Source organism: Alligator sinensis, unplaced genomic scaffold (genome assembly GCF_000455745.1).
Source record: "Alligator sinensis unplaced genomic scaffold, ASM45574v1 scaffold247_1, whole genome shotgun sequence".
Taxonomy (NCBI): domain Eukaryota; kingdom Metazoa; phylum Chordata; order Crocodylia; family Alligatoridae; genus Alligator; species Alligator sinensis.
Genome location: NW_005842002.1, coordinates 2171072 through 2198554, shown reverse-complemented (window position 1 = coordinate 2198554; position 27483 = coordinate 2171072). Strand labels below are relative to the sequence as shown.

The window sequence follows — 27483 nt, the reverse complement described above, 5'->3', positions numbered from 1 at the left end:
CTTGAAACTGCATCAGTAGTTACATTTGTGGTTGAAAGGTTGTGGTTTTGGACTGCAGGATATTACATCAAAATAGCCTCTTGGAGGTTATGCAGGCACGTGCACTTGCAGCAGCTCAAATAGGAGCTGCACAAATTTGAGCTGGGGATTTTTACTTTGGTGCACGTGCCTGGACATGCACTTTGGTGCGGGGCAAGTTGTATCACTTGGGGCAAAATAACCCTGCCCAGCCGCTCCCAGATCTGCAGCCAGTCAGAGTGTAAAAAGCTGCTCTGGCAAGCAGCTCAGGGCTACTTGCTCTCAGGAGCTTCTGGGCCCTGACCAGTTGGTATCTCGGGACACTAGCCCTTGTGCCAGCTGGACTGCTGAAGGAGCCCTACCTGAGAGTTCCCTGTATGCTCTACTTGCTGTAGCAGTCTAGCAGTGGGGGCTGCTGCCTGGCTATGACCAGTTGCCACCTATGGCAGCATGTGGCCCCAAGGCTGTGAGCCTGCCAGACCCAGATGGGAACTGCATGGCTGCAGCGAGGCATCTGCATATCAGGGTCAACTGCGAGCGGGCTCTGGCTGCACAATTGGCCTTTGTGCAGCACTACTGCCATGTGTGCCACTGTCCTGCCCTCTGGGCAGCTATTGCCTGGAAGATGTTCTCAGTGTGGTGGCCTGCTTTGAACTGTCAAAGCATGTCCTCCTGACCCCAAGTGGCCAGGAGGTCAGCCACCTCCAGCTGGGTCCCGGGTGCCAGCCCTGAGCAGGGTTCTCTGCCTGGATCCTGCCACTTGCTTCACTAGCAGGAATTCTGATGTTCCCTATTTAAAAACTGCAAAATCTCTGATAAAAAAGCCCAGATTAACTCTTTAAAATACCCCAAAATCCATGTTCTTCCATAATTAAACAAAAAGACAGAGAGAGAGAGATCAGTTGGGCAGTGTCTTATTGATATATTTACAATTTTAAAGCAATTTGGAAGCCTACCAGTGTCTCTATCATCATAATAAAATAAATTCTAAATATCTATATGTTTTGATGTTTGCTTTTGGTTTACTTATCAATCAATAGAACAATTAGAGATCCCCCTGACCCCTTCACTAACTAGGATGTGGGGACAGCTGCCCCTGCAGCCACAGCTCCTGCCAGCAGGTGTCAATCTGTCTGGCAGCTGAACATGCTGGGTGTGTGATGGGGGGGATGTGGGGTTTGCAGGAGAGGGGTGGGAAGGGATGTAGGTGGATGTGTGTGAAGGGATGGGGGGCATGAGGTGTGTGGATAGATGTGGATGGATTGTGGGTTGCTTTTTGGGAACTGGTTTCTAGTCTAGGGTGGGTGTGTGTGTGTGTGTGTATGTATGTATGTATTAGAATGGTTCGGGATGGGCAGCAGAGGTTAATTGATTTTTAAAAGCTTGGGTCTCTTGCACACAGTTTCATACAGCCTTCGAAGCAAACAGGGTGTCTAACAAACAAGGCCAATGGATACACATACAACCTGGGAAACTGGGGGCATATACTACACTGCCCATAACACAAAATAAGGTGGTACCAACTCGCAAGGCCAAAGAGTGGGGCCTAAAATTCTTGTTTTGGAAAGGGCGTGCACATAATGGGCTTAAACTATGTTAACGACACAGGACATGGACAGTGTGACAAACACAAAAAAACCCAACCAGCAATAGCCACAGATGAAGTCACCAGGAGTTATCAGTCGGAAAGAAGAATAGAAAAGCAGAGACTTGAGAGTAGCAAAGGGTCCCTCCTCCCCATCCTGCTAGGGTCCCTCTCTGTCCTGCTCCCTTAGATGGGTCCCCGTCCCTAAGGCCACCATGGACAAAGAGCATGTCTCATCCACCCCACTGGAGCAGGGGGTGGGCCTCGGCATCCTACCTTCAAACTGCTGACATGCTGACATAAGCCTTAGAGTGAAGCGTGCATCCTGGGCAGATGTAACTTTATTCTAATAACAGCCTTAAAATTGGCAGTATATAAAATTGCTTGATTGCTTGTATTGTTTCTTTTCTGTTATCACTGTGTAGCAATAAATTTTCCTATTATCAAATGAAAAGTTTGTGGTTGGTCTGAGGGTGGGTCGTCCCCCTCAAAACAAGGCATCTGGGCCCTAAATCCAAAGCCAACAGTGCGTTCCCCTCCCCACTCCCTTCTTAGAGGCAGAAGCTGGGGAGAGATTTTCTCCTGTGTGGGATGGGGTGACGTGTGTCCAGCATCCAATCAGGCTTGGGCTGCCACTGGGCTTGTTGGCACTGGTTTTATAACTCTGTCCTGATATCTTGTTCTGGGCAAGCACAACCTTCAGACTGACCACAACTCCTCCAAATGATAATAGGCACATTTTATTGATATACAGAGATAGGAAATAAGAGTGATGCAGGCAAAGCAAGCAAGATGATTACAAAATATATTACCTTATGGTTCTTTGCTTGAATGTCTAATGTCAGCGGTCTTGCAAGTCAGGGGCGCTGATGCCAACTTGTTGTTCTGAAAACTCCTCCTTTTGTATTCTTTATCCCCTGATGATTCTTCATTTCTGGGTACTGCTGTTTGGTTTTCTTGTGGCCGTCAAACTGTCTGCATTCTGTTTTGTCAGCCAAAATTCTATCTCCATAAACCCATCACATGCATACACCTTAATTTGGTCATTTCATTCCAAACCAGAAATCCCAAGGGTTTTTGCAACTGGGCACTGTGACCTGGAGCCAGGCCTATCTTTATTATGAAAACTGTGAAACTGAGAAGCAAACAGGCCTCTAGAAATCAGTTAACCCTTGCCATTCCCCTGGACCATTGTTCTAATGCAATATCTATTTTACCTACAAGCCAATTCCTAAAAGCAAACCTCTAAATAGACAAGAAATTCCTGCACATGGACAGACAGACACCTGTCCCACCCACCTCCCCCAGGCACAGCGCAGCTCTCCTGGCCCGACCCCAGCCCTGCCCCCACCTCCTCCGAGTCCCATTGGTGGAGGGACCCCACTTCCAGCTCCCAGAGAAGCAAATGTGAAAGCCACAGTTTAAAACTTGGCGCCAAAAATGGGCACTGAGTTTAAAAGTGCGGCTTTCACCTGCCTGCCGATGAGGATCCCAGGTAAAACCACCTCCCCCTGTGCACAGATTGGGGGGTGGGATGTGCCTCCCAGGCCTCTGCCAGGGCATGTGCAGTGGCAGGAGCACTCCCCCTCCCCATGCACCTGGATGAGCCGCCCAGGCTGTGACCCTCGCCTGGCCTGGCCAGGGCCCCTCTTACCTGGTGGCAGGGGGTGCGGAGGGGGATCATCCCATTCACCCACCTTAGCCCCGGCGACAGGGGTCACAGCTCATCCCAGCCATGTGTGTCCCTTTGCTCCCCAGGTGTGTCCTGCTGCTCCCGATCGCAGAGCTTCTGACAGTCAATCTCAGTCTGAGGGGGCTGTGCCTCTCCAGACTGAGATCAACTGTCAGAGGCTCCCCAATTGACCAGGCAATCGTGGTCAACCAGTTCGTGACCACTCTTCTACATCCTGCTTGCCACCAGACAACTTTGAGGTAAAAAAGACTATTCTAACTTGTCTCTGAGATGAATCTGTATGAAATGAACTGTTCCAGACAGGAGATTTTACCATACCTTCAGCTCTCCTGTGAAATATGAATTTTCATTTCTACCTAGGAGAACTTTTACAATCTTTGCTCTCTCCTATGCCAGAAAAAGTGTGCCTGTGCCCAAAAGCTTGCAAATGAATACTTTTTTTTGCAATATCTAGTTGGTCTAATAAAAAATATCACCTCTGCCATGAGTTCTGATTCTTTTAACCTCTAAATATCATTTTCTAGCCATCAGGGTGGATTTAGTAGCCTTAGGCAGCTGGCCATGAGGGGTGGTATTCGTGAGCACCCCCAGGCTCCTGGCCTGGGCTAGTGCAGGCTTCTGCCTGTCTTGGATGCCCAGATAGTGAATGTCAGTTCAGTTTGTTATCAGTTCAAAGTATACAGCTTGGAAAAACCTGTGAAGATTGAACCAATTTCACCTTGGGCTTTTTGAACCTCTGTACTGAGCCACTAAATTCAGGTATATTTTGCCCATTATGTAGTACAGTGATTCTCAGCCAGGATGCCACAGCACCTTGGGGTACCTTGAGATCCTTTCAAGTGTGCTGTAGAGTGCCACCCAATGTTAACACTGTTAGGTGTGCACATGTGATTAACAAAACCAAACCCAGAGATTTCAGATAAGAATGCATAGTGCTAAAGACATTCTGACTCTTTGTGTTTTTATCAGTTCTTTGCAATAGTGAAATTGCTCTACTATTTTTCTATAAAAAAAGGAGTTATAGCTAGGAGTTGACATTTTCTGGTGCCTTGAATCTAACAAAGGTTGAGAACCACTGGTATAGGCACATAAACTAGTTACCCTGAGGTGTAAAGAAAGGGTGTGGGGTTTATAGTTTATCAGCTGCTCTGATAGGTTTTACTCACTTCAGGGAATTAAGGTTTGGTTGGCAGCTTTTTCAGTGAAGGGCATTTAGCTGTAGAATCTTCCATCTTTGTAGTCTATTCCTTTTACTACTGAAATGTCTGTTGACTTTTCTGAGTACAGGGTCATGCTCCTGATGGGCAGCTGTCAATTGTTTAGAATAGATTTTTATTTCTTTGGGGTTGCCTCAATATGTAGATTTATTCTTTGTCCATTTTATTTAAAAAAAATGTAATCTCTTCCTTCTTTTGGGTTGAGCAAATATTGAGATTTTAATTAAAAATGCATGTTTTACTGGAGTTGCCCATATCTTGCTCATTTAAACAGAATTCTAGGATAATTCCTATCTTTTAAACAAACTGTAGAGATCTTTTACATATTGTCTATTTAACCTTCCCTTTCTTTTCCATTGTTTGTACCCTATTTTGTCTATCTAGCTATCTGTTTTATCTCTACATCACTCATCAACTTAGTATATTTGATTTTCTTGTCAGGAACCTGAATTACCATGTCACTCCATGGGTTTAGCCCTTCAAGGGCTTGATTAGATGTTAACAATATGGATCACATTTTAACATTCATCTCTGTGAGTACTGGGTAAAATTAAACATGGAGAAGTTGATCCTTGCCAGAAACCACTGCCTTTTGAGCCTCACCCAGCACTATTCTGATGCAGACCTAGTGGAGCAGATGAGATGTACAATGTTTTGACAGGGTAAAATTACATTTCATGTTAAGTTAATCATTGTAATTTTCAAATAATGAGAGTTTTGGCTTCAAGATTACTCCAATAGGCATCAGCAGTTTAAGGTATTTTTAACAGTCTGTTGTAATTCCTGAGGATACCTCAGTGACCATTTTTGTTCTTGTTCATTTTAAGAAGTCCACACCAGTGTATTCACCATTGTATGCAAAAAAGTGTTTCAGGGTGCCACACAATGGTAAAGGCAGGCAAGGCCCTTTGAGTAGATGTGATATCTTTTATTAGACTAACTGAGTGGTTGGAAAAAAAGTGCTTAGCAAGCTTTCAGGCGCAGTCATCCTTCTTCAGGTATAGGGAGTCTCTGCTGTTCTGAGACCTGCAAGGCAGGTCTCAGAACAGCTTCCTTGGAGTCTCAGAACAGGAGACTCCCTAAACCTGAAGAAGGGTGACTGCACCTGAAAGCTTGCTAAGCACTTTTTTCCATCTACTCAGTCTAATAAAAGATATCACATCTACTCAAAGAACCTTGCCTGCCTATGTCCTTAGACCAACACAGCTACAACCAAAAACCTAACAGAATAGTAAAGGTGTTTACTCTGTACACAAGGACAAAGGAAGCAAGGCCCAGCTGCTTATCATCCTGACCATCAGAGTGGCAGGGAAATCAGTGGCAAGGTCAGATTGTTCCCTTTGGCTGCAAGCTGTTTAGCACTGATTCACAAGAGATTTCAAATAGGAACCCACAGTTTTATACCCTGTTGTGGTCTTTCCAAGTTGTTTGCAACAGTATCATAGAATCATAGAAAATTAGAGTTGGAAGGGATCTAAGGAGGTCATCTAGTCCAACCCCCTGCTCAAAGCAGGACCATCCCCAAGTAGTTCATCCCAGCCAAAGGTTTGTCTAGCAGGTTTTGAAAACCTCCAAGGACAGAGATTCCACCACCTCTCTGGGTAACCTGTTCCAGTGTTTTACTACCCTTCTAGTGAGAGAGTTCTTCCTAATATCTAAACCAGGGGTAGGCAAAATACGGGCCGTGGGCTAGATGCGGCCCGCAAGGCCATTCTATCCGGCATGCAGAGCCCCTAAAAATTTAGAAAATTAATATTAATCTGCCCTTGGTCCCTCTCAAAAATGACAGGAGCCAGGGGCAGTAGGACCCAAGGGAACCCAGTGGGCTCCTGCAACAGCAAGGCCGGTCTGGCCCTGCCCCCCCACCCCCAGCTGGAAGCCCCAGCAGGGGCTTCTGGACTGGAAGCACATGGCTGCCGCAGCCAGAAACTCAGGTAAGCGGTGGGGAAAGGGAAGGGTAGAGGAGGACCCCAGGCAGGGAAAAGTGGCCCCTCGCCTGCCCTGTAGCTGGCGCCCTGCACTGCAGCCCTGCGCTGCAACTGCTCACAGCCTGTGTGGGGCTGCCTGTGCCTGCTCAGGACAGCCCTGCGCAGGCTGTGAGTGGCTGCATCAGGGAGCGCTGGGCACGGGGTAGGGGAGGGGCCGCTTTTCCCCATGCTCAGCTTTTCCCCGGGCTCCTTCCTGGTGCGGAGGAAAGTGGCCCTTCCTCTGCCCCATGGCCAGTGCTCCCTGCTGCAGCCACTGGCAGCCCCTGCTGGGCTGTCCAGAGTAGGCACAGGCAGCCCCACACACGCTGCAAATGGCTGCAGTGTGCAGTGCCAGCCACGGGGCAGGTGAGGGGCTGGTTCCCCTCCCCCACACTCAGCACCAGCTTATAACCCATCCCCGTTACCAGCCTGGGCCCCTCACAGCTCTGGGCTCACCTGTCAGGGCTTCGTATGGTGGCAGCAGCTGCGCCCCCGCCACTTGCCGCACCGGGCAGTGTTTGCCACCATCGCCTCTGTGCTGCCCAGCATGCGAGCTTCGGGTGGGCAGCAGCAGCAGCAAACACTGCCCAGCGTGGCAAGCAGAGGGGCCACAGCTGCTGCCACCATGCGCAGCCCCGACAGGCGAATCCGGGGCCGCACAGGGCCCAGGCTGGCAGTGGGGGTGGGTTACAAGCTTGTTGTTGGCCATAGGAAGTGCCCCTCCGCCCCCCCCGTGGCCGGCACCCTGCACTTCAGTCGCTCACAGCCCATGTGGGGCTGCCTGTGCCTGCTCTGGACAGCCCCACATGGGCTGTGAGCAGCTGCAGCAGGGAGCGCCAGCCATGGGGCAGGGGAGGGGCTGCACGCTGCACACTGCCCCCTGCCTGTACCGTGGGGCTGGGGGGCACTGGGAGTGAGCAGGTGTGGGCGCCAGTGGGAGCACGGGGCCCGCACTGGTGTCCCGGGGCCAGTGCCAGCAGGGCCCAGAGCAGGGTTGCAGGAGCATGGGGTCCCAGCTGGCAGGGGCTCTATGGAGCCAGGCCAGCTCCCCCTGCTCCCTGCTGGTGCAGCCCCACCTGGCTCCACAGTCCCCTGCCAGCCTGTGTCCCACTTTGGGCCCCACTGGTGTTGGCCCTGGGACATTGGTCCCAAGACATTGGGACATTGGTCCCAAGATGGTGACCAGGGGATGGGCTCCTGTCAAGGGGCAGGGCTACCCATGCGGCCCTCAATAGCTTGCCAAAACTGGGTAAGCAGCCCTCTATCTGAAATAATTGCTTGCCCTGATCTAATTTTAACTTCCCTTGCTGCAACTTGAGATGCTTATTCCTTGTTCTGTTATCTGCCACCACTGAGAACAGTCTAGCTCCAACAGTAAAGTCACTATACTATTTTTCTGTAATCAAAACACAAGTGAAAGCTAAAAACTGGCAGTTTTGAGGGGTGCCTTGAGTCCAAAAAAGGTTGTGAACCACTGATGTACTACTTCTGTGTGCTCATCGGTGGCAGAATTCCCACCCCACATCCCCAACTCATCTCATTAGCCCATCAAAGCTCTGTCCCATTGCTTTCTGTTGTTCAACTAGGTTTTGGGGTATGATTTCTGTCAGGTGATAGTGGGTTCAGGTTCCTTTGACAGGGAACTTGTGGTTGGGTGATAAAATCTAATCTGAGTGATAAGCACATGATTATGGAGGAAGATGAGGTTTTTAGAAATGCAGTTCTGATTTTGCTTTCTAGGAACAATTCTATCCAATAGAAGAGTGTTTTTTAGAATTATTATCTATCAAATTATTTTGCAAGGATGAGCTGTTAAGTGTAAATATATGGTGAGGTGCTCCATAGATGTAGATAAGGATCTCTCCATTGATTTGCTTCCATCTGATGGTTTGGCTCATAAATACAAACTCTCAGTAGGCATAGTATTTCCTGCCTTACCATCTAGTAAGTTGGGCTTTCTTAATCACATAGTTGTACATTCCCTTTTCCAGGATAGTTACTCTCCCTTATTTATTTTTTCTTCAGCACAGTATTGCGTAACAGACTTCTCTTTGAAAGGCTACCTAAGTATATTGTTATTTATGGTACCTTCTACAGAATCATATTGCCGCATAAGAACTTATTGTTTATTACTTTTGTAAGGAAGTGTTTGCTGAAGAGTGTTTGCAGGAGACTCTTTTTTTTGTTCCCTTTCTATAAAAGTGGCTATCTTAGACTATCAGTTCTTTGGGGCAGGACCTGTCTATGCGTTAATAAAATGTCTGGTAAAAGGGGGACCCAGTCTCAGTTGGATCTCTTGACACTTTGGTAATACAAATTCTCCTGATTTATTGTGGTACGAGTGAGATCAGAATCTAACAGGCAAGATTATTAGTTGATCAGTTTTGTATTTTGGCTTTCTGTTTGAAACCGGCAAAAGTGCTTAAATACCTGTTAGTGGGGATAGAAGGGAGTGGTGAAATGGGTTGAAGTAAAGTAAAAAGAAGATAGAAAGAGAAGTTAAGATATGGATCTCATTTAAAAAATACTATATCTATACAGCTGTCTCCTGGCTGGGGCTGGGACATTGCACCCTGCCCCCAGGGAACTGCCTGCTGCTGGGGTGGGATCAATGTCCCCATTCCCTGGCAGCAGGGAACTGCTGGCCCCAGTTCCCTGATCAGGGCAGGAAACTTGGAAGGAGCTGCAGGGGAAGGGCAGGTTCCAGCCCCCTGCCCTGATCCCCTGGTGGGGCAGCCAGTAGCTAGTTGCCCCACTAGCGGATTGGGGCACAGGGCTGGGACCTTCACCTAACTGGGACAGTTCCCATCCTCCACTCTGCAATCACAGAACGGAGTAGGGAACAGGCTCCGCAGCTCCTGCCAGCAGGGACCTTCCAGTGCCAGCTCCATGACTTGGGCTGGGAGATAAGGATATTCCAGTGCTGGCCCCGCTGTTGCAGAGCTGGTGCTGGAAGATAAGGATCTCCCAGCCCCCGTTCCCCAATTGCAATCTTGGAGTGGGAGGCTTGGAGCTCCCTGCAGCTGGGGCAGGGGGGGATAGGATCCAGTGGTGAAGTTCACCCCAGTAGCAGGCAGATCCTGGGGGCAGGGAGCAATCTCCCACCTCCTGGTGGTTGGCTGACCAGGAACAGATTTGCTCCTGGTCAGGTATCCACGTGAGCACTGCTACCAGCAACTAATCATAATTAAATTTGCTACTTCATTTGCAGTGTAGACTCTCACACTTGCTGCACAGTAAACTATGTTACTACACAGTAAGGTGTCTCATGTAGATGCACTCAGTGGGTAATAGATGAAGGAGCTAGAGTCTTTGGACAAATAAAGTTACCCTTAACAGTATCAATACAAAACCTGCTCAAGAATGTACCAGTAACTACACTGAAATATTTTCAGTCTCTTTGCTGCTTCTGTTCCTGAGCTCCCGATTATGTCCCCCCTCCCTCCCCAACTTAGTCCTTTTGTGTCTTTAGCTGGCAGCAACCAGGCTTGCAAGCTTGTCAGAAAAGGAGAGCAGGTTGAATCAGAACAGTGCTTGATGGATTAAGGTTCTGGCTATTTCACCTGTACTTCTCCTGGATCATATTATGAATGACAATTTCAATGCCTTTGGGCAAAATTGTCAAGCACGTCTGTGGAGACCATAGTACAATGTCAGACGATGTGAATTTTAGTTTAATGTTTTTATAAAAAAATAATTAAAACAACATCAAAGTTTTGACAGTATTTCCACAAAAGCTCAGAAATCCTGAGTTAAAGCTCCCACCACACTCTAAACTTGACCTCATTTTCATTTTGTACTGACATAATTAATAACCTGTACTTCATTTTCACATTTTGTGCAGGCTGTAACAGTCCTTCAATCAATTTACAGCCTTGCAATATTCTCCAGGGTCCTATTTATTCTGCATTCAAACTAAGACTTCCAAGAGGTTGCATACTGTTCATTAGATTTGTGTGTGCATATTTTAGAAGCCCCGTGCTATTAAGAAAGATATGCGTATTTTGGCTTGGTATTGCTTCAGCCTCCAAAGCTGTGGACTCCAAGGCTTAGTTCAAGGGACATAAAAAGATTCTTCATAACACTTCTTATGTTTTAATAAAAGCTGATATACTAGGACTTACGAAGATGGCCTTGAAATATAAACTCATGCATGCAAACCAGCCGCTGAGGTTTGAATCCGTTATTGATTTCTTCCTAAAGGTCACAGGTTATTCACAGACCATTACCTTTCTACACATACATATAGCCACCCATTTTTTTTTTATATGAAAGAACCTACCATTGGTCTCTCTCTTTTTGTTGTTGTCATTGTTGTATGTCTTGGGAAGACTTCAGATGACTTTCATAGCTGAAAAGTTCAGTGCTATATACTCAGTTTAACTGTTTGGACGAAGCCTGCTTCAGAATTCTCCATGAAATGGAAAATTCTGTAGTTTGTGATTCAGAGGCAGTTTTTATATGTGGTTGGTCTTGAGATGCTGACTCTGGCATCTGGGCTCTTCATTGGACCTCCAAGTGAGCTGCTAAGGAGCCAAGAATGTGAATTTTCAAAAGGAGGCAAGAAGGTTTTGAAAGCTCCTTGGGAAGAGAGCGTCAGAGGATCTTTGCTGAAAAATGAATATTTTCTATAGACCATTTTGGTTTAGAAAAATCAGCATATGCTGACAAAGAATGTTTGTCCAAATTTTTCCAGTCAGCTTTTTGATTCAGGTCATCATTGGTTCGCAGGGGCAATAATGTCAGTGGGTACTTTCAAATGAGCTATCTCTTCTGCTGAACAACTAACTAGCAAGATATTAGGCCTCAAGGAGAGGGCAGCTCAGTAGCATGAGACCAGGCATAGTCAGGTGGCCTAAAAGGCTTATCTAGGGTGACCATATGTCCTACGGGGTTTGCCAGGGACACTCCAGGATTCCATAGCCTGGGCCTGGCTGGTTGGCCAAAGGTCTTGCAGGGAGGTGAAGTGGCATGGGGCACCAGTCAGGTGGCTGGGAAGGCACTGCCAGTCCTGTGTGGGAGCAAAAATGTGCCATGTGTGGGTGCAGTGGCATCTACTCTAGTCCACACACCTTTGATTCTATGGTCTTGTAGGCTTTTTTTCTTTTCCTACACTGTTTTCTTTTATCTTTGCTTTCCTTCATTCCTTCCATAACTTCAGCCTTGCACCTCTTTCTCATTCTTTCTGACACATTTGTTTATTCTTGTTCACATTAATTCTCGTTCCTGAAACTTCCCACTTATACATCCCACTTATACATCTGTCCAGCTTCTAAGCAGTTGGGGACTGAATGCCCTATGGGCCACCCCAGCCAGGGCCACACGCCTTCAGACTATACCATGGTAAGCCACAGGCAGAGGCAACCCAAGCAGGGTGTGGGCCCAGGGCAAATCAGCCCATGTGGGGCCCTTCCCCTGCTCTCATCCCATGGGCCTCAGACCTGAAGAAGCTGCCACCACCGCCATTGGCAGCAGGGGAGGGGGGGGAGGAACAAGCAGCTGGGAACAGAGCTGCCTCTCCGCCCAGCTCTGCAGAGCACCCCAAAACTTGAGGTCCCCCAAAGCGTGGGGCCCAGGGCAGTCACCCCTATTCGTACCCGCTAGGGATGGCCCTGGACACAGGCTGCCTGGGCTGCATACCTCATGGATAACCCATTTCTCACACCACCACTGCACCATGCACTTGTACCACTGCTGCACTGTGTGTCCCACCCCCCCTTTGCACTGCTCATCTGTCCTTCCTCACTGCTACACCGTGTGTTCACGCAGCCCCAGAGTCATCCTTAGGTCCCCTAGCCTGGCTGCACTGCCCTGCCCTGCCCCTATTCAGCCCCCTCAGGGGTAGACACAAGCAGTGAAAGCTGGTAGGGTTGGGGTGGAGTCTGGAGACTGGATGCTCTTACAGCTGGAGAGATGGGGGAACAGTGACTGGGCAGGAGCCTGTGGGGCTACAATTAACCCAGTCATGAGGCCACATGCAGCCAGTGGGCAGCCCGCTGGAAGGTTCTGCCCTAATTCTCTGTCACAATCTAATGTTGCCTGTTGTACAGTGGAAAGGAGCAGAAACGTGGATGCCAGTCCCTAATCTGGATCAGTAGGTGCCTGTATTTGGTAGCAGGGTACCTAGCTGGCTTTAGATTTTTGGAGCTTTAGATTTTTTGTCCCCCTCCGCCCCAGTTCTCTGTTGTCCCCAGTTTTTCAGTTGGGGCACCAGTGTCACCCTGCTAATATTTTTCTATTGTTGAAATTTGGAATCCTTTTTCTGTGTTTGAGATTTAGTCCTTAGACTAGTTTTGATTTCTGTATTTGGTAACTCACTGTATTGAAAGCCAATAAAGAAATTCCTGTTTGTGTTATTACTATTATACATTTTGTTATTTAGTAAGTAGTATATAATAGACACATTATTATTCTAAGACATAAAATATATGTTTGTTTTATGTCTTAGTATAATACATAAGATGTAACCATACTTTTCCAGACCAAAGTGAAATCCTAGGTATAATAGAGATTTCATAGATTTTTAGGGTCGGAAGGGGCCTCAGTAGATCATCGAGTCTGATCCCCTGCCCTGGGCAGGAAAGAGCGCTGGGGTCAAATGACCCCAGCCAGGTGCTTGTCCAGTCTCCTCTTAAAGACCTCCAGAGTAGGGAAGAACACCACCACCCTTGGAAGCCCATTCCAGATTCTGGTAACCCTTACTGTGAAGAAGTTCTTCTTGATGTCCAATCTAATTCTGCTCTCTGTCAGTTTGTGGCCATTGTTTCTAGTCACCCCAGTGGAGTGCCCTTGTAAACCGAGTATCTCCTATTCCTTGCTGTCTGTCCCCCCCAGTGAATTTGTAGATTGCCACAAGATCACCTCTCAGCCTTCTCTTATGGAGGCTGAAAAGATCCAGGTGCCTCAATCTCTCCTTGTAGGGCCTTAGCTGCAGGCCCATAACCATCTGAGAAGCCCTCTTCTAAATCCTCTCAAGGTTATCCACATCCTTCTTGAAGTGCGGTGCCCAAAACTGGATGCAGTACTCCAGCTGCAGCTTTACCAATGTCGCATAAAGGGGAAGTATCACCTCCTTAGACCTATTCATGATGCACCTATTAATGCATGGTCAAGTGTGGTTAGCTTGACTTATCACTTTGTCACACTGACGACTCATGTTCATCTTAGAGTCTACTATGACTCTGAGATCACTTTCTGTAACCGTTCTACTTAGAATGTCATCCCCCAATTTGTATGCATGTTGGTGATTCTTTCTCCCTAGGTGCAGCACTTTGCACTTATCTTTGTTAAACTGCATCCTGTTCTGTTCTGCCCACTTTTCCAACCTGTCCAAATCCACATGAATCCGTTCCCTACCCACCCGCGTGTTTACTTTGCCCCATAATTTGGTGTCATCCTCAAATTTGGACAGAGTGCTCTCCATGCCCTCATCCGAGTCACTGATGAAGATATTGAAAAGCACTGGTCCAAGTACTGAAACTTGAGGGACCCCCACTGCCCACATCTTTCTAGGTTGATACAGACCCATCTACCACCATTCTCTGAGGGTGTCCCATAAGCCAGTTGCTACCCACCTGACTGTGTAATCATCTATGTCACAGCCGCTTAGTTTGTTTATAACAATGAGATGAGACACCATATCAAAGGCCTTTTTAAAATCCAAGTTGATGACATCTACCTTGACTCCTGCATCTAAGCATTTTGTGACCTGGTCGTAAAAAGAAACAAGGTTAATCAGGCAGCATTTCCCTGCTATGAATCCATGCTTGTTGCCCTTCAGTATTATTTTTCCTGCTGGACTCCCACAGATGTGTTCCTTAATAATTTTTTCAAAGGTTTTCCCAAGGATAGAGGCGAGACTAATGGCCTATAGTTACCTGGATCCTCCTTCCTTTCTTTCTTGAAAATGGGGACCACATTGGCCCTTTTCCAGCTATCTGGGACCTGTCCTGAGCACCACAAGTGCTCAAACCTTCTTGCCAGTGGTTCTCCTATGACACTGGCTAATTCTCTCAGCACCCTTGGATGAAGATTGACTGGGCCTGCTGACTTAAACACATTCACTTCCTCCAAGTATCTCTTGACTAGGTTGACACTAACTGTTGGTGGACTGGCATCCCTCTTGTACCTGCCTATAGTCCAATGGGAAGATATGTCTTTTATCTGTGTTCAGGAATACAGATGTGAAAAACTCATTGAAGAGCTCAGCTTTGTCACTCCTATCTGTCACCAATTGCCCTAGTCTGTCCTGTAGGGGTCCTATGTTGCCATATGCCTTTTTTTTTGAGCTCCCTATATACCTGAAGAAGGACTTTTTGCTGTCTTTAATTTTTGATGCCTGCCTGAGTTCCATTGCTGCTTTTGCCTTTCTAACTGACTCCCTGCAAGTGCAAGCCAAGTAGGTATACCCCTTCTTGGTGGCTACTCCCTTCTTCAACAGTCTGTATGCCTCTTTTTTCACTCTTAGGCTTTCCTGGATTTCCCTGTTCAGCCAAGAGGGTTTCTTGGCCTTTCTTCCCTACTTCATGTGCAATGAGATTCTTCCCTTCTGTGCCCAATGGATCAATCTCTTGAGGAATCACCACCCTTCCTGGACTGCCATCTCAACAATGCCAACAATACTCTTGTCCTTCAGTGCCTCTCTTAGTAATCTCCTGAGCTCGTTGAAGTTAGTCTTTCTGAAGTCTAGCACTTCTGCCCTACTGGTTATCTTTCCCACCTTTTTCCAGATAATGAATTCCAACAATTGGTGGTCACTATCCCCTAGGTTGCCCTGCATCTTCCATCATCCCCTATAGCAAACACCAAGTCCTCTAAGGCATTTCCCCTAGTGGGACTATATACTTCCTGCATTAGGTAAAGGTCCTGTATGGAGGTTAAGAGCCTACATAAATAATCAGATCTAGCTGATTGCTCCTCCCAGCAGATGTCAGGGTAGTTTAGGTCACCCGTGACAACCAAGCCCTTGAACGTACTGTCTCTGAGAGTTGCCTTGAGAATTCCATGTCTAGCTCAACCTGGTGCGGTGGTCTATAATAGACCCCCATTACCAAGTCCCTTTCCCCCTGACCCCCTTATATTCTGACCCACCGTACCTCACTTTGCCCCTCTTCTGATCCCATCTTGATTATGGAAGACGTGTATTGCTCCTTTACATAGAGAGCAATGCCCCACTCCCTTTTTCCCCACTCTATCTCACCTGTACAGCCTGTAGCCCTCAATGCCTACTGCCCAATCATGGGTAGGGCCCCACCAGGGTTCAGTTAATCCAACTAGGTCAAAGTCTTTGTTTGCAAGCAGGGGTGTGAGTTCCTCCTGCTTGTTCCCCATGCTCCTAGTATTAGTATAGAGACACTTAAGCCCCCCAGTAGATGCTCTTTGTACCCACCTATCCTGATGCCTGTCAGTCCCCTTAGTACTTACGTGGACTGTTCCAGCGCATTGGTCATGGTTTGTTGTTCCTAGGTTCTCTCTGTCTTCTGCATCCCTGTCCCCTGACGAACCTAGTTCAAAGCCCTGCATAGGAGATCAGCCAACCTGTAAGAGAACAGACTCTTACCTTTCAAAGGGAGATGAAGACCATTATGTCCCAGCCTGCCCCTTCTTGATCGTGGTCGAGGAAGCCAAAACCCACATGATGGCACTAACTCTGGAGTTGTAAGTTGACTTCTCTAATGCAGCTATCATGGTGCTGGCCATGACCGCTGACTGGGAGGTTCAATGAGAAGACCACCTGCACCCCCTGATCTCCTAAGCCTGGCCCCCAGAGCCTTGTAGTCACTCATGATTTGGCCCAGACTACTCCTGGCTGCATCATTTATAGCCATATAAATGGGGTGAGGACCATGGGATGGTAGCTGGAGGGCTGGATTAGGTCAGGAATCCTTGCAGTGAAGTTGTGAATCTGGGCTCTGGGCAGGCAGCATACCTCCTGTACCATGTGATCTGGGCAGCAGATGACTCCCTCTGTTCCTCTCAGGAGGGAGTTGCCCACCACAGTGACTCGGCGTTTCTTCCTCTGGCTGTCCGGTTGTCCCTCAGTCTGCATAGTGGTGGTTGTGGACGTGGCTTCCTCTGCTGCACTCTTCTCCAGTGATACCATGGCCTCATACCTGTTCCCCAGCTGTACTGGAGAAGTTGTCCCAGCCGTGTGATGTTTGGCTCTGGAGGTGACCGTCTTACATACATTTGCATTAGGTCCCCCGCTGTGTTGTCTTCCCACTAGGTGTGTGATCCTGCAGAGAATGAAAGTACCCATCAATCTCATGATCAGCAGCCCTGATCCACCGCTGCCTGCTAACCTCTGACTGGAGTTCCCTCACTTGCCTCTCCAGGGCCTCAAGCTGGGCACACATGGAACAGGTGAGGGGACTCCTGTTCCCCACCCCCTCCAACTCCCAGGCCTCAGGGCTCCATCTGGGTAGCGGCTTCAGAGGTGCCCCGGGTGGGAGGCATCACTGGGGGAGGGTCCCTAGCTGTGCACCATGTACTTACCATGGTTGAAGACTCCTCCTCTTCCACTCTCCCGAAGTCTCCATCCGGGGCCACCGATGCCTAGAGTTCAGGCCCCTCTGTGTGCCCCCCTGCGTGAACCCTGAACAATCTCCGGCGCACCCCAGAAGAGTGTGCCTGTTTGCGTGGTCTGATCATGCATATCCCTCCTGGTGGTGCTACATGGGGCCTGGAGGGTGCGAAAACCCTTCCCGATCTCCAACAGTTGGCCTCACACTTTGCCCCTCCCCCTCACTCACCTCATTTACCTATGTGTTGAATCCTTGTCTGCTGGAGACAGGCCACTCTGGTGTGGTGCAGTTGCGGGGAAGCTGAGGGCGCACACGGGCTGCTGCACATGTATGTCTGTTTTGGCATCCAGCCCTGACCAGTAGCTTCAGAGTGCCTGTGTTGTCTTCAGTGGCATTACCCCAAGTTACACCACTGCAGTTGAGTTTGGATCTTGCTCCTGGTTTTTTGGAACACCAAATTGTCAGTGATGCTTTACCATTAGTAGAATTATAATTAGGATTGCAAGTTACTGGTGGAGTGCAGGACAAATTTTACAATTAATATCTGCAGTACTCTTTTGCCCCCTGAAGAGTATTCTGTCTTGTCACTTTTCCATTTCACTGTGGCCTGTGCCAGGTGACCATTTGGATAGTATAATCCTTTCTGGAAAGTTTCTTATGGGCAATATGCAGTCTCTGCACTTCTGAATTATACTTGTGGTTCCCAGGATGCTTTATCCAAACCTACTTAGTCTTACTGGCATGTTGAGAACAAGGCAGTCCCAGAAGCTTTGGGTGTCCTTGTTCTATATTTTTGATTGTAAACTTTTTTGGGTAGGGAGTGCCTTTTTGTTATTTATTTGTAGAGAATTCCTAGGCATTACCATAATGCGAATAATGTAGCAATACTTAGGATATGTTAAGGAAGGATCTTTTATATGCCAGAATACAGAAAGTACTTCAAATGGATAACGTATAGTTAAAAAGCATATTTTATTTATTGTATTAAAAATAAGAAAATACATTATAGGTAGTCTGGTGACTAGGAAAGAATGCATGGAATCCAAACTATAAAAACAAATGTGTAGTTGGTTGTTGACTGTGAAAGAGGTGTACAAGTTTCATCATAAATGATAACACAGGGGTATTCACCTGCCAGGAGACAAAGTCCCAGAAGAGATTGCACCAGCACAATTTCTCCTTGTGTTCCCTTTGTATATCTCTTGCAATTATATGCTGCTCTTGGTTCACAGCAGTTTACAGTGTATAATGTACTCTACTTCTGGGCATATGGGATAGGTTTGCAGTTTGCTTAATTGGATGATGCTACACTGGTCTCAATCTTTTACCTGTGGCCTACAGACTTCAGTTATCTGCCTTACTGGTTAAGTGCATAAACTGCTTAAGTGCATAGACTCTCTGCAGCCTGACTGTCTACTTTTAAAAAATGGTTGGATTCTGTTTAAATGCATGATTGCTGAACCTGACTAGGAGTTGTTAGCTTCAAGGCTGTTATTACAGGCAGAAGGCTCTCCATAAAATAAAATAAAATAAGGGGCCTTAATGAGGTTGTAAATAGCTTAGCGTAGGCTGCTTTTATAGTTAATGAGCATTGTTTAGGTTGAATTCTTGTAACTGCTAAGTCTGGGCAAGAGCATTGCCTTTTGCAGTCCCAAAACTAAACACATAAACAGAGTTCATTGTGTAATGACTACAGTATTCCTCTTAGCTTTACATGTAAAGCTTATATAAAACACAGATTTTCATCCAGTTTTCATCCAGTAGAGGGCAATGGCACACATACATATGAACATGTTTATTACAGTATGTAAGAAAAAATCTTTGATTATGTAAGGAATTCATTTATGCTGCCCTCCTCCACTCTAGACTTATCACGTAAAATGTATATTTTTGGGTTCATTTATGGGCTCATTAGGGCTGTCTGATTTCTGTGTGGTGGTGGGGGGGGGGGGCACATCTCCTGTGGGCTGTGCACAGTGTGGGCAGCACAGTACAGGGGTGGTCCTCTATGGCTCTCTTGCATTGCACAGGCAGCCCCCACTTCTGCCACAATACACAGTCTGGTTCCTTTCCCAGATGCATGCACATTGTGGGAAGCCCAATCTCCTCCCTCCACTGTAGGGGCAGTGTGGACAGGACAGACCTGTCCATGGCCCCCCTCCCACCACATCATCTTACCCTCAAAGGCAGATGCAGGAACAGAAGCTGGAGCAGAGATGGGGAGCCTGTAGACCCCAGCAACCATAGCAGCAGAAGCAATAGGATGGGTGGTGGCTGAGTACCTCATGACCTGCCAGTTTGACAACTCTGATTTAATAAAACATGAAATCTGACTATGCAGCATCTTTGGTAAAAGATAGCTTTTAGAACAACTTTAACTCGGAATGAAGATACTCTCAATGCATATTTTGGGTGTTACAATCAAATATGAAAATCAAGATCAAACAGACACTATGGCCACATACAGATATTCAGTTCCTCATGCGAGAAATGATGGTGTACAAAAATAGTTGCTCCAAGAGAAAAATAACCTAGGAATAATCAGAGTTAAATAACTTAGGAATAAGCAGTTTCTCCTGGGAAAGCAAATGTTTATATACTTCTCTTCTGAGAGAAGCCACAGCATAGTACTCCAGCATGCTAGGATGCTTTGCACCCCTCCCCCTGTGGGGAGACAGTGTTTCACTCACTGGACTCTGCTCCCCCTGAGCATGGAGCAGAACATACCTGCCTCACCATCTCTATATTGTGCTTCAAGGAGACAAAGGCTGATTCTGACCAGTCCGGGTTAGCCAACCAGGACTGCCCTATACACGGCAGCCATCTGTCTCTGGGCAGACTGAAGGAGTCTGCAGAGCATGCTGAGTTCTGCTGGCTACTCAGCATCAGCACTGCAAGCTCTCTGCTCTTCAGGTGTTTAGTATTCAAATATCTGTTCAGACATCTCCAGGTAAGTTTTTCTACCAGGAGAACAAAACTAGGAGAATTCTCTTGGATTATTTGAACACGTGTACACAGCCTGTGATTACTCCTGTAACCCAGAGCAGCACTGTGTCTAGCAAAGGGCAGGTTGTTTTTCCTTGTTAACAGCAGGATTATTGGGAAGACCTCAAGAGATTCTTCTAATTCAGCCCCCTGGGTAGATACAGGATTTCACTGTTCATAAATTATACCAGGTGGATGCTTATCCAGCCACTTCTTCAGTAGAGATTTTAAAGGAGGTTCTACAACTTTCATGAGCAGCTTGTTTCACTGTCCTATGGTTCATGTAACTAAGAAGCTTTTTCCCCCTCAAGATTTAATCTAAATCTGCTTTGCTGCAGTTTAAACCTACTGCTTCATGCCTTGCCCTCTGCGGCAAAGTGAACATTTTCTCTCTCTGCTTAATGGCAGCTTTTCACATTTTAAAAGTTTCTATCATGTGTCCCTTATCTCCTTTTCTTCAAACAAAATGCACCAAGTTTGTTCAACCTGTCCTCAGATTCTAGTATATTTAAGTATTCTTTTTTTTTCTTTTTCAGCTAAAAGATTGCTGTCAGGCAACACTCTTGTTGCCTTGGTACTTATGTGATAGTTGGCTACCACTTAAGAAATATCTACAGTTGTACCCCATCACCATTAGCATACCTCATTCTGTTTTGAACTTAATTGAAAACTGAAGCTAGGAAACTTGGTAATTATTTATCCCTACAATATTTAATATTCTGATTTCATGGTTGTCTGACTGTAGTGTTTAGGAGCCAAATTTTTCCCAGGCTGTATTTACAGTTCCACAACAATAATTCCATAGCATAGCATATAAAGTGAAGGGAATATTAAGTTCAAATATTCACCATTTAAAAATGTATCCAATTAAAATGTAGGACACCATTGAGTAGTTATTTTTAGTGCTGTTAGTAATTGTGTTGTAAGCTCTTTCTTGTCTTTGGCTTTGAACAAGCTATTCAGTCTGAAAAAAATAGCCTTGAATTAGAAAGCCTTAACAGCAGTGGTCTGCAACAATAGGAAGAATAGCTCTCCAATAAAGGCATTTTGTGTTTAGGATTATAGTACCTTATTAAATACCAGGCAGTGCAATTATTTTGCTGGCTATAAAGATGAGAAAGATGTTTGCATTTGCTGTTTCACAGTTCTGTAACAAAAATGAAGCACACAGGGCCAAATTCTCATTTGGTAACATCCATATATCCATATGATGGCAAAGTAGTTCTTTGAAATCAGGGGAGTTAGTCCATATTTACCACTGTGTAACTGAGAGTAGAATCTAGTTCATAATGTTTCCCATAATTTTGTGTATAGGATAAAAAAAGGATGCTAATAATGTTTGTTTTTTATTTTCTTACATTAGATAGTATAACGGAAGTCTTCACTAACATCTATGTGACCAGTTTTGGACCTGTTTCAGACACAGACATGGTGAGTCTCTGTACAAACTAATCTTTTGTTTGCCTAATATAGAAAATCTGAGGAGACATGATATAGATATACTGCTCTCACTTACAGAAGAGCATGATATGGGTATCTCCAATGAAATCAACAGAATCTTAACATTATAAAATAGATGCAAGTGAAAGTAGAATCTCAAAGAATGTAAAAGCTTAAAGGACTGTTATGTTTAGTGATTGTTCTCTCAGCACATGTGGATTTGAAATGGTCTGGAAAACCAAGACAAGGAAAGCCTACCTGGAAGATTTCCCAAAGTTTTATAAATATTTTGGTCAAAGTCTTTGTTCATAGCCACTCTTTAAAAAGAGGATCTTATATCTCCTGTCTCTGAATGGTAATGGAGATGTCAGGGAGTTTGGGGCAGAATGCTGAGGATACAGGTGTAATGGGTGTGGCCTTGGCCATTCAGTAGTTCCAGATGATGCATGGAGTTTGGGAGCAACTTCTTTAGCTAGGTGTGTAAGGATGGGAGGTGTTCAAGTACCACACCATCACAAGGGATGTCAATATTTAAAAATATTTAACCTCAAATTATATTGGTTAGATGTTTAACTGATAACACAACAGCTGCTGCTGGGAGCTACTCCTGGGTCTTTGACTGGGAGAAGCAGGGAGGAAGCAAGCCCATCCACACAATATAGCCCATGTGAAGCCCTGCCCTGGGAGGGAAGGAGCACCTGTGAAAGAGCAGCTAATTGCTTAATTGATGAGTGATTAGGCTGCTGGCTGTTTTCCCCTTAGGCTATGGGTACTAGTCCAACCCCCACCCCACTTCCCTCCCTCCCTCTCCTTGCCTGTCCTGCTGCCTTCTGATTCCTGCGGGATCATCATCTGACTTCCCTCCCTTCTTTCTTACCAGACTGCACCTGCTTGGAGGTAAAAGATAACTGGGGTAAGACAACCAGTTATCACTGCAGTTATCTGTTAAATGATTAATCGTTTAACCTTTCTTATCCCTACATCTCAGAATGACTAACTGTGGAAAAATAACTGAAAAGATTAGTTCATTTAAATTTCCAGGAGGGAATATTCAATGAGCTCAACCCTGCAAATAACATATGCACATGTTTTTAGTTTACTAGCTTCCTTCAGGCTGTTGGGAGTAATCATGGCAGGAACAACTGATCCGAAGGTGTTTAAAAGAAACAACACCATTGACCTAGAACACAGCTTCTAGAAATAACAGTGGGTAATGCTTGGGTACCTGACTTAAATCATTACATGAGATGAACAAAGAGGGCTTTCCCATATGGGATGAGCTGCAAGTCTGTCACTAAACTTTGTGGAATTTGCAGGAAGCAAGGACTAACTGTATAAAAGACTTGGGATCTCCACTCTGGCAGCACAAGGGCATGTGGTAGAGCTTTTCCTGGCTTCCCTCAACCTAGAGAGTAGGGAAGGAGTAGTCTCTGTTTTGAAGGAGAGCCCTTGCTTGGATAAATGCTGATGAACAGGTAAAGGGGTGCTGAAAATCCCATCCCTTGTCCTTCTTCCTCACCTTTCATGGATCCTAAAATCATAGGCACTATTGTCGTCCTTCTATATTTCACGTAGGGAACCTAAAATCATAGGCCATGGGAGAGGGAGGGAAGAAGAGCACTGGCTCCCTGATAGCCCATCCAGAGGTAAGCCTGACTTGGAAAGTTCACCCTCCTCCCTCCCAATCAGCTGATTTGCAGGGGGCATTCTCCTGTAGCGGGAACCTTTCCAGAGCCCCAGAAAAGTTGACATCAGGGAGAATGGCTCCTAGTCTATCACTTTCCTCCAGGTTTACCCAGAGGAGCGCAGAGGTGAGGGGGGCATTTCCCCCACAGTAGCAACGCTTCCAGGAGCATTGCCAGTAGCATTGCCACTGCAAGAGAATGGCCTCCTACCCTCTGCAATCCTCTGGTTCAACCCAAAGGATATCAGAGGACAGGAGGAAACTGAATCAACTCCCAGGGCTCTGGCAGTGTTGCCTTCATAGGAGAACAGTACTCTGCCCCCTGCAGTCCTCCTGTTTGACCCAGAGATACCTCCCCATGGGTTCCAGTTCCAGGAGCCTTCCTGCTGTGGGAACATGCCCCTGGCCCCCCCAGGGTCGCTATAATCCCATGTTGGGAACTGAGAGGGTGGATGGAGGGTGCATTCTCCTGGGGCTGGAACCCTCTGCAGAGTGTTTGTGGCAGCTCCTGTTCTTCAGCAGCTTCCAACTGCCTATTGACAGCCTGCCCCCTTCCCAGGCAGCAAGAGGGCAGATTGTCAATCAGTGGACACCCCTAAGGACTAAGGTGGCCTAAAGAGTAGCTCTCTAGTGCCTCTGGCTGGAGAGCTTGTCTGCGTAGCTCTCCAGCCAGGGGATTGAAATGTATGTATCCTCCAACTCTTGGGCTATTTTTCTAGTGGTAGGAATTGCACAGACATTCTTACCACTAGAAGTGAACACCTGTCCAGGGCCACAAAGAGCAATCTTTAAGTCCTGTAAAAGTCCCAACTAGCTTCCTTTTCTGGACTCTTGCTTGCCATGAATTTTTGTGGGCTGATCAGGGAGTGCTACATGTAAGGCCCCATCTACACATTACACTTTAAGATGTGACTAACCAGTTAATCGTGTCTTAATTTGTCACCTGGCCATACATTCAGTCAATTAATGGTGTGATAAAAGGAGGTATAAGCCACAAAGTTATTCCACAAAATACGTGTAATAACTTTGTGACTTCTTCATGTCATGCCATTAATTGAACATGTGGCAAGGGGTCCCTGTGGCTGGGAGCCTTGTCTGCTGTTTGAGGCTTGAAGCCATAGACCTATGTGCACCCCCAAACCTGGGAGGTTGCAGCTGACACAAGCTCCCAGCTGCAGGAGCACGTGCCCCCATAATTGGGAATTCTATCAGTTGACAAGGCTCCCAGTTGTGGGAGCATCCCAGGCATACCTGGGACTGGGAGTCCCCAGTTGATATGGGCTTGGGGGGGCACTCCAAGCATTCCTGCATCTGGTAGTATACAGCCAACATGGGCTTCCATCCACAGGGGTGCTCCAGGTGGAAGCCTGCATCTGCTGTTGACTCTCAGCCTCAGGACCATTTGCAGCCCTTGCAAACACTCCTGCGGCCTGGAGCCCACATGAGCTGTGGCTAGACTTCCTACAGCTGTGGCTAGACTCCTTGCAGCTGGGAGCCTGCATCAGCTGAGCTGGCTTCTTGCCAGGAGCATGATCCTGGGCTCCCCCTGCACCAGCAGTTAGATGTGAGGGGATCTGATTTGTAATCCCATTACCATTCCTCCTTCCAGGCATATGTGGCATGGCAGGAAACACCATTGTATGGATTGAGCATCAGATTGCATTGCGCTTTTACATGCACATCTAGAGGGACCTTAACTGACAGCTCTAGCAGATAAAAGGATGATAAGTCTGGGCAAGATGCCAGAACTCCTGAGAAATAGAATCTGAGAAATACATAATGCAAGGTTTAGGGGAAATGGTTTGATTTCACTGACCTGTGTAATTTTGGGACCATTTCTGAAGAAATATTGTCATCATTGCAAACTTTAACACTGAAATAATTAAAAACCTTACAATTCAAATTTTTGATGTGAGAAATAATCTGTTTTACTTGAAAACAAATAATTAGATATATTTAGATATTAAATGCTCCATATTATGCATAATTCAAGAAAAAGGAACATTTTGGAATTACAGAAGAGGTTAGAATGGAACTGAGACTATTTTTGTGAGGTTTCAACTTGGAAATAGATCTTCAGGACTTACTGATAATGATTGGATGGAGTGTTCTGCCACCATAGATAGGGAGTTGCAGGGAATGTAAGGAGTCTTACCATGTTCTACTGGTGTGAGACTGAACTTCATCCCAGGCTCATAAGAAGGGCTGCTTCCAGTTGGCCCATCTGTAAATCATAGAATATTATTAGACTATACCTTGGTTGCTCGGGGTTGCAGGGGGTCGATTAGGAAGGCCAAGGCAGAGATAGAACGGTGACTAGCTACCTGGATCAAGGACAACAAGAAGTCCTTTTTTAAATACATAGGGGACAAAAAAAAGATACTGGGTAACATGGGGCCTCTGCAAGACACGCTAGGAAATCTGGTTGTCACACCAGATGACAAAGCTAACCTATTTAACAATTTCTTTGCCTCCATTTTCCTGAGCAGGGACTGGACCAGCCCACCCCCTGGAACCCCCTCAGGTCCCAGGGGAGGCACACCCAGGCCTAGGGTCAGTGAGGATCTAATCAGGGAACTTCTGGAGGGGCTGGATGTATTTAAATCAGCTGGTCCTGATGATCTCCACCCGAGAGTGCTGGGGGAATTAGCAGAGGTCATTGAGGGACCCCTGGCACGGCTTTATGAGCACTCGTGGTGCTCTGGTGTGGTGCCAGAGGACTGGAAAAGGGCCAATGTGGTCCCAATTTTCATAAAATGGAGAAAGGAGGGCCCAGGAAACTGTAGGCCAGTTAGTCTTACTTTGATCCTGGGTAAGCTTTTTGAGATAATTATCCTGGTGCATGTCCACATGGGGCCAGCAGGGGAGGTTATGCTCAGGGGCAACCAACATGGGTTCATTAGAGACAGGTCCTGTCAGACCAACCTGGTGGCCTTCTATGATCAGGTCACAAAATCCTTAGATGCAGAGGTAGCAGTGGACGTAGTCTTTCTGGACTTTAGGAAGGCCTTCAACACTGTCTCTCACCCTATTCTCATTAAAAAAACTAGGGGACTGTGGTGTCGACACCTATGCAGTCAAATGGGTTGCTAACTGGCTAGAGGGCCACATGCAGAGAGTGGTGGTGGATGGGTCATTTTTGACCTGGAGGGATGTGGGCAGTGGGGTCCCCCAGGGTTCGGTCCTCAGACCCGCGCTGTTCAACATCTTCATCATTGATTTGGACGAGGGGGTAAAAAGCACCCTGTTCAAATTTGCTGACAACACCAAGATGTTGGGGGATGTGGGCATGCTACAAGGGAGGAATAGGCTGCAATCGGACCTAGGCAGCTTACAGGGGTGGGCGGATGAGAACAGGATGGTTTACAACACTGGCAAGTGCAAGGTGCTGCACCTGGGGAGGAAGAACCAGCAGCATACCTCCAGGTTGGGGAACTCCTCGTCAGTGCAGAGGCAGAAAAGGATCTTGGAGTCATTACTGATGCCAAAATGAACATGGGCCAACAGTGTGGGGATGCGGTCAGGAAGGCCGCACTTTGTCATGCATCCACAGATGCATCTCAAGCAGGTCCAAGGAGGTGATCCTCCCGCTCTATGTGGCACTGGTCAGGCTGCAGTTGGAGTACTGTGTCCAGTTCTGGGTGCCGCACTTCAGGAGGGATGTGGACAACTTGGAGCAGGTCCAGAGGAGGACCACTCGCATGATCAGGGGGCAACAGGGCAGACCCTACGAGGAGAGGCTAAGGGACTGGAACCTGTTCAGCCTCCATAAGAGAAGGCTGAGGGAGGATCTAGTGGCCATTTACAAACTAGTCAGAGGGGACTAACAGGCATTGGGGTAGTCCCTGTTCGCCTAAGCACTACCAGGAGTGACTAGAAATAATGGTCACAAGCTGGCAGAGGGTAGATTCAGACTAGACATCAGGAGGCGCTTCTTCACAGTCAGGATGGCTAGGATCTGGAACCAGCTTCCACGTGGAGTGGTGCTGGCTCCTACCCTGGGGATCTTTAAGAGGAGGTTAGACGAACACCTTGCTGGGGTCGTTTGACCCCAGTACTTTTTCCTGCCATGGCAGGGGGTCAGACTTGATGATCTGCTCAGGTCTCTTCCGACCCTGCCATCTATGAAACTATGAATTCCAACCATCCAGCCAGTTTTCTTTCCACCTTACAGTTCGTTCATCAGACTCATACTTCCTTAGGTTGCTTGCAAAAATGTGAGAGGCAGTATCAAAACTCTTGCTAAAGTCAAGGTATATCACATCTACTGCTCTCCTCTTTCCATAGAGCCAGTCATAGATTCATAGATGTTAGCGTCGGAAGGGACCTCAATAGATCAACGAGTCCGACCCCCTGCATAGGCAGGGAAGA

At 46.8% G+C, this 27483-nt stretch overlaps 1 protein-coding gene across 1 annotated transcript in view; it reads left to right on the top strand.

Moving 5' to 3' along the window:
• The window catches only part of GABRA2 (gamma-aminobutyric acid type A receptor alpha2 subunit), a 125077-nt gene that overhangs the window by 30046 nt on the left and 67548 nt on the right, over positions 1 to 27483 (top strand). Inside the window, exon 3 of the mRNA XM_006021739.3 lies at positions 21352 to 21419. Within this exon, the coding sequence (XP_006021801.1) occupies positions 21352 to 21419 (68 nt within the window). The remainder of the gene's footprint in view (positions 1 to 21351; positions 21420 to 27483) is intronic.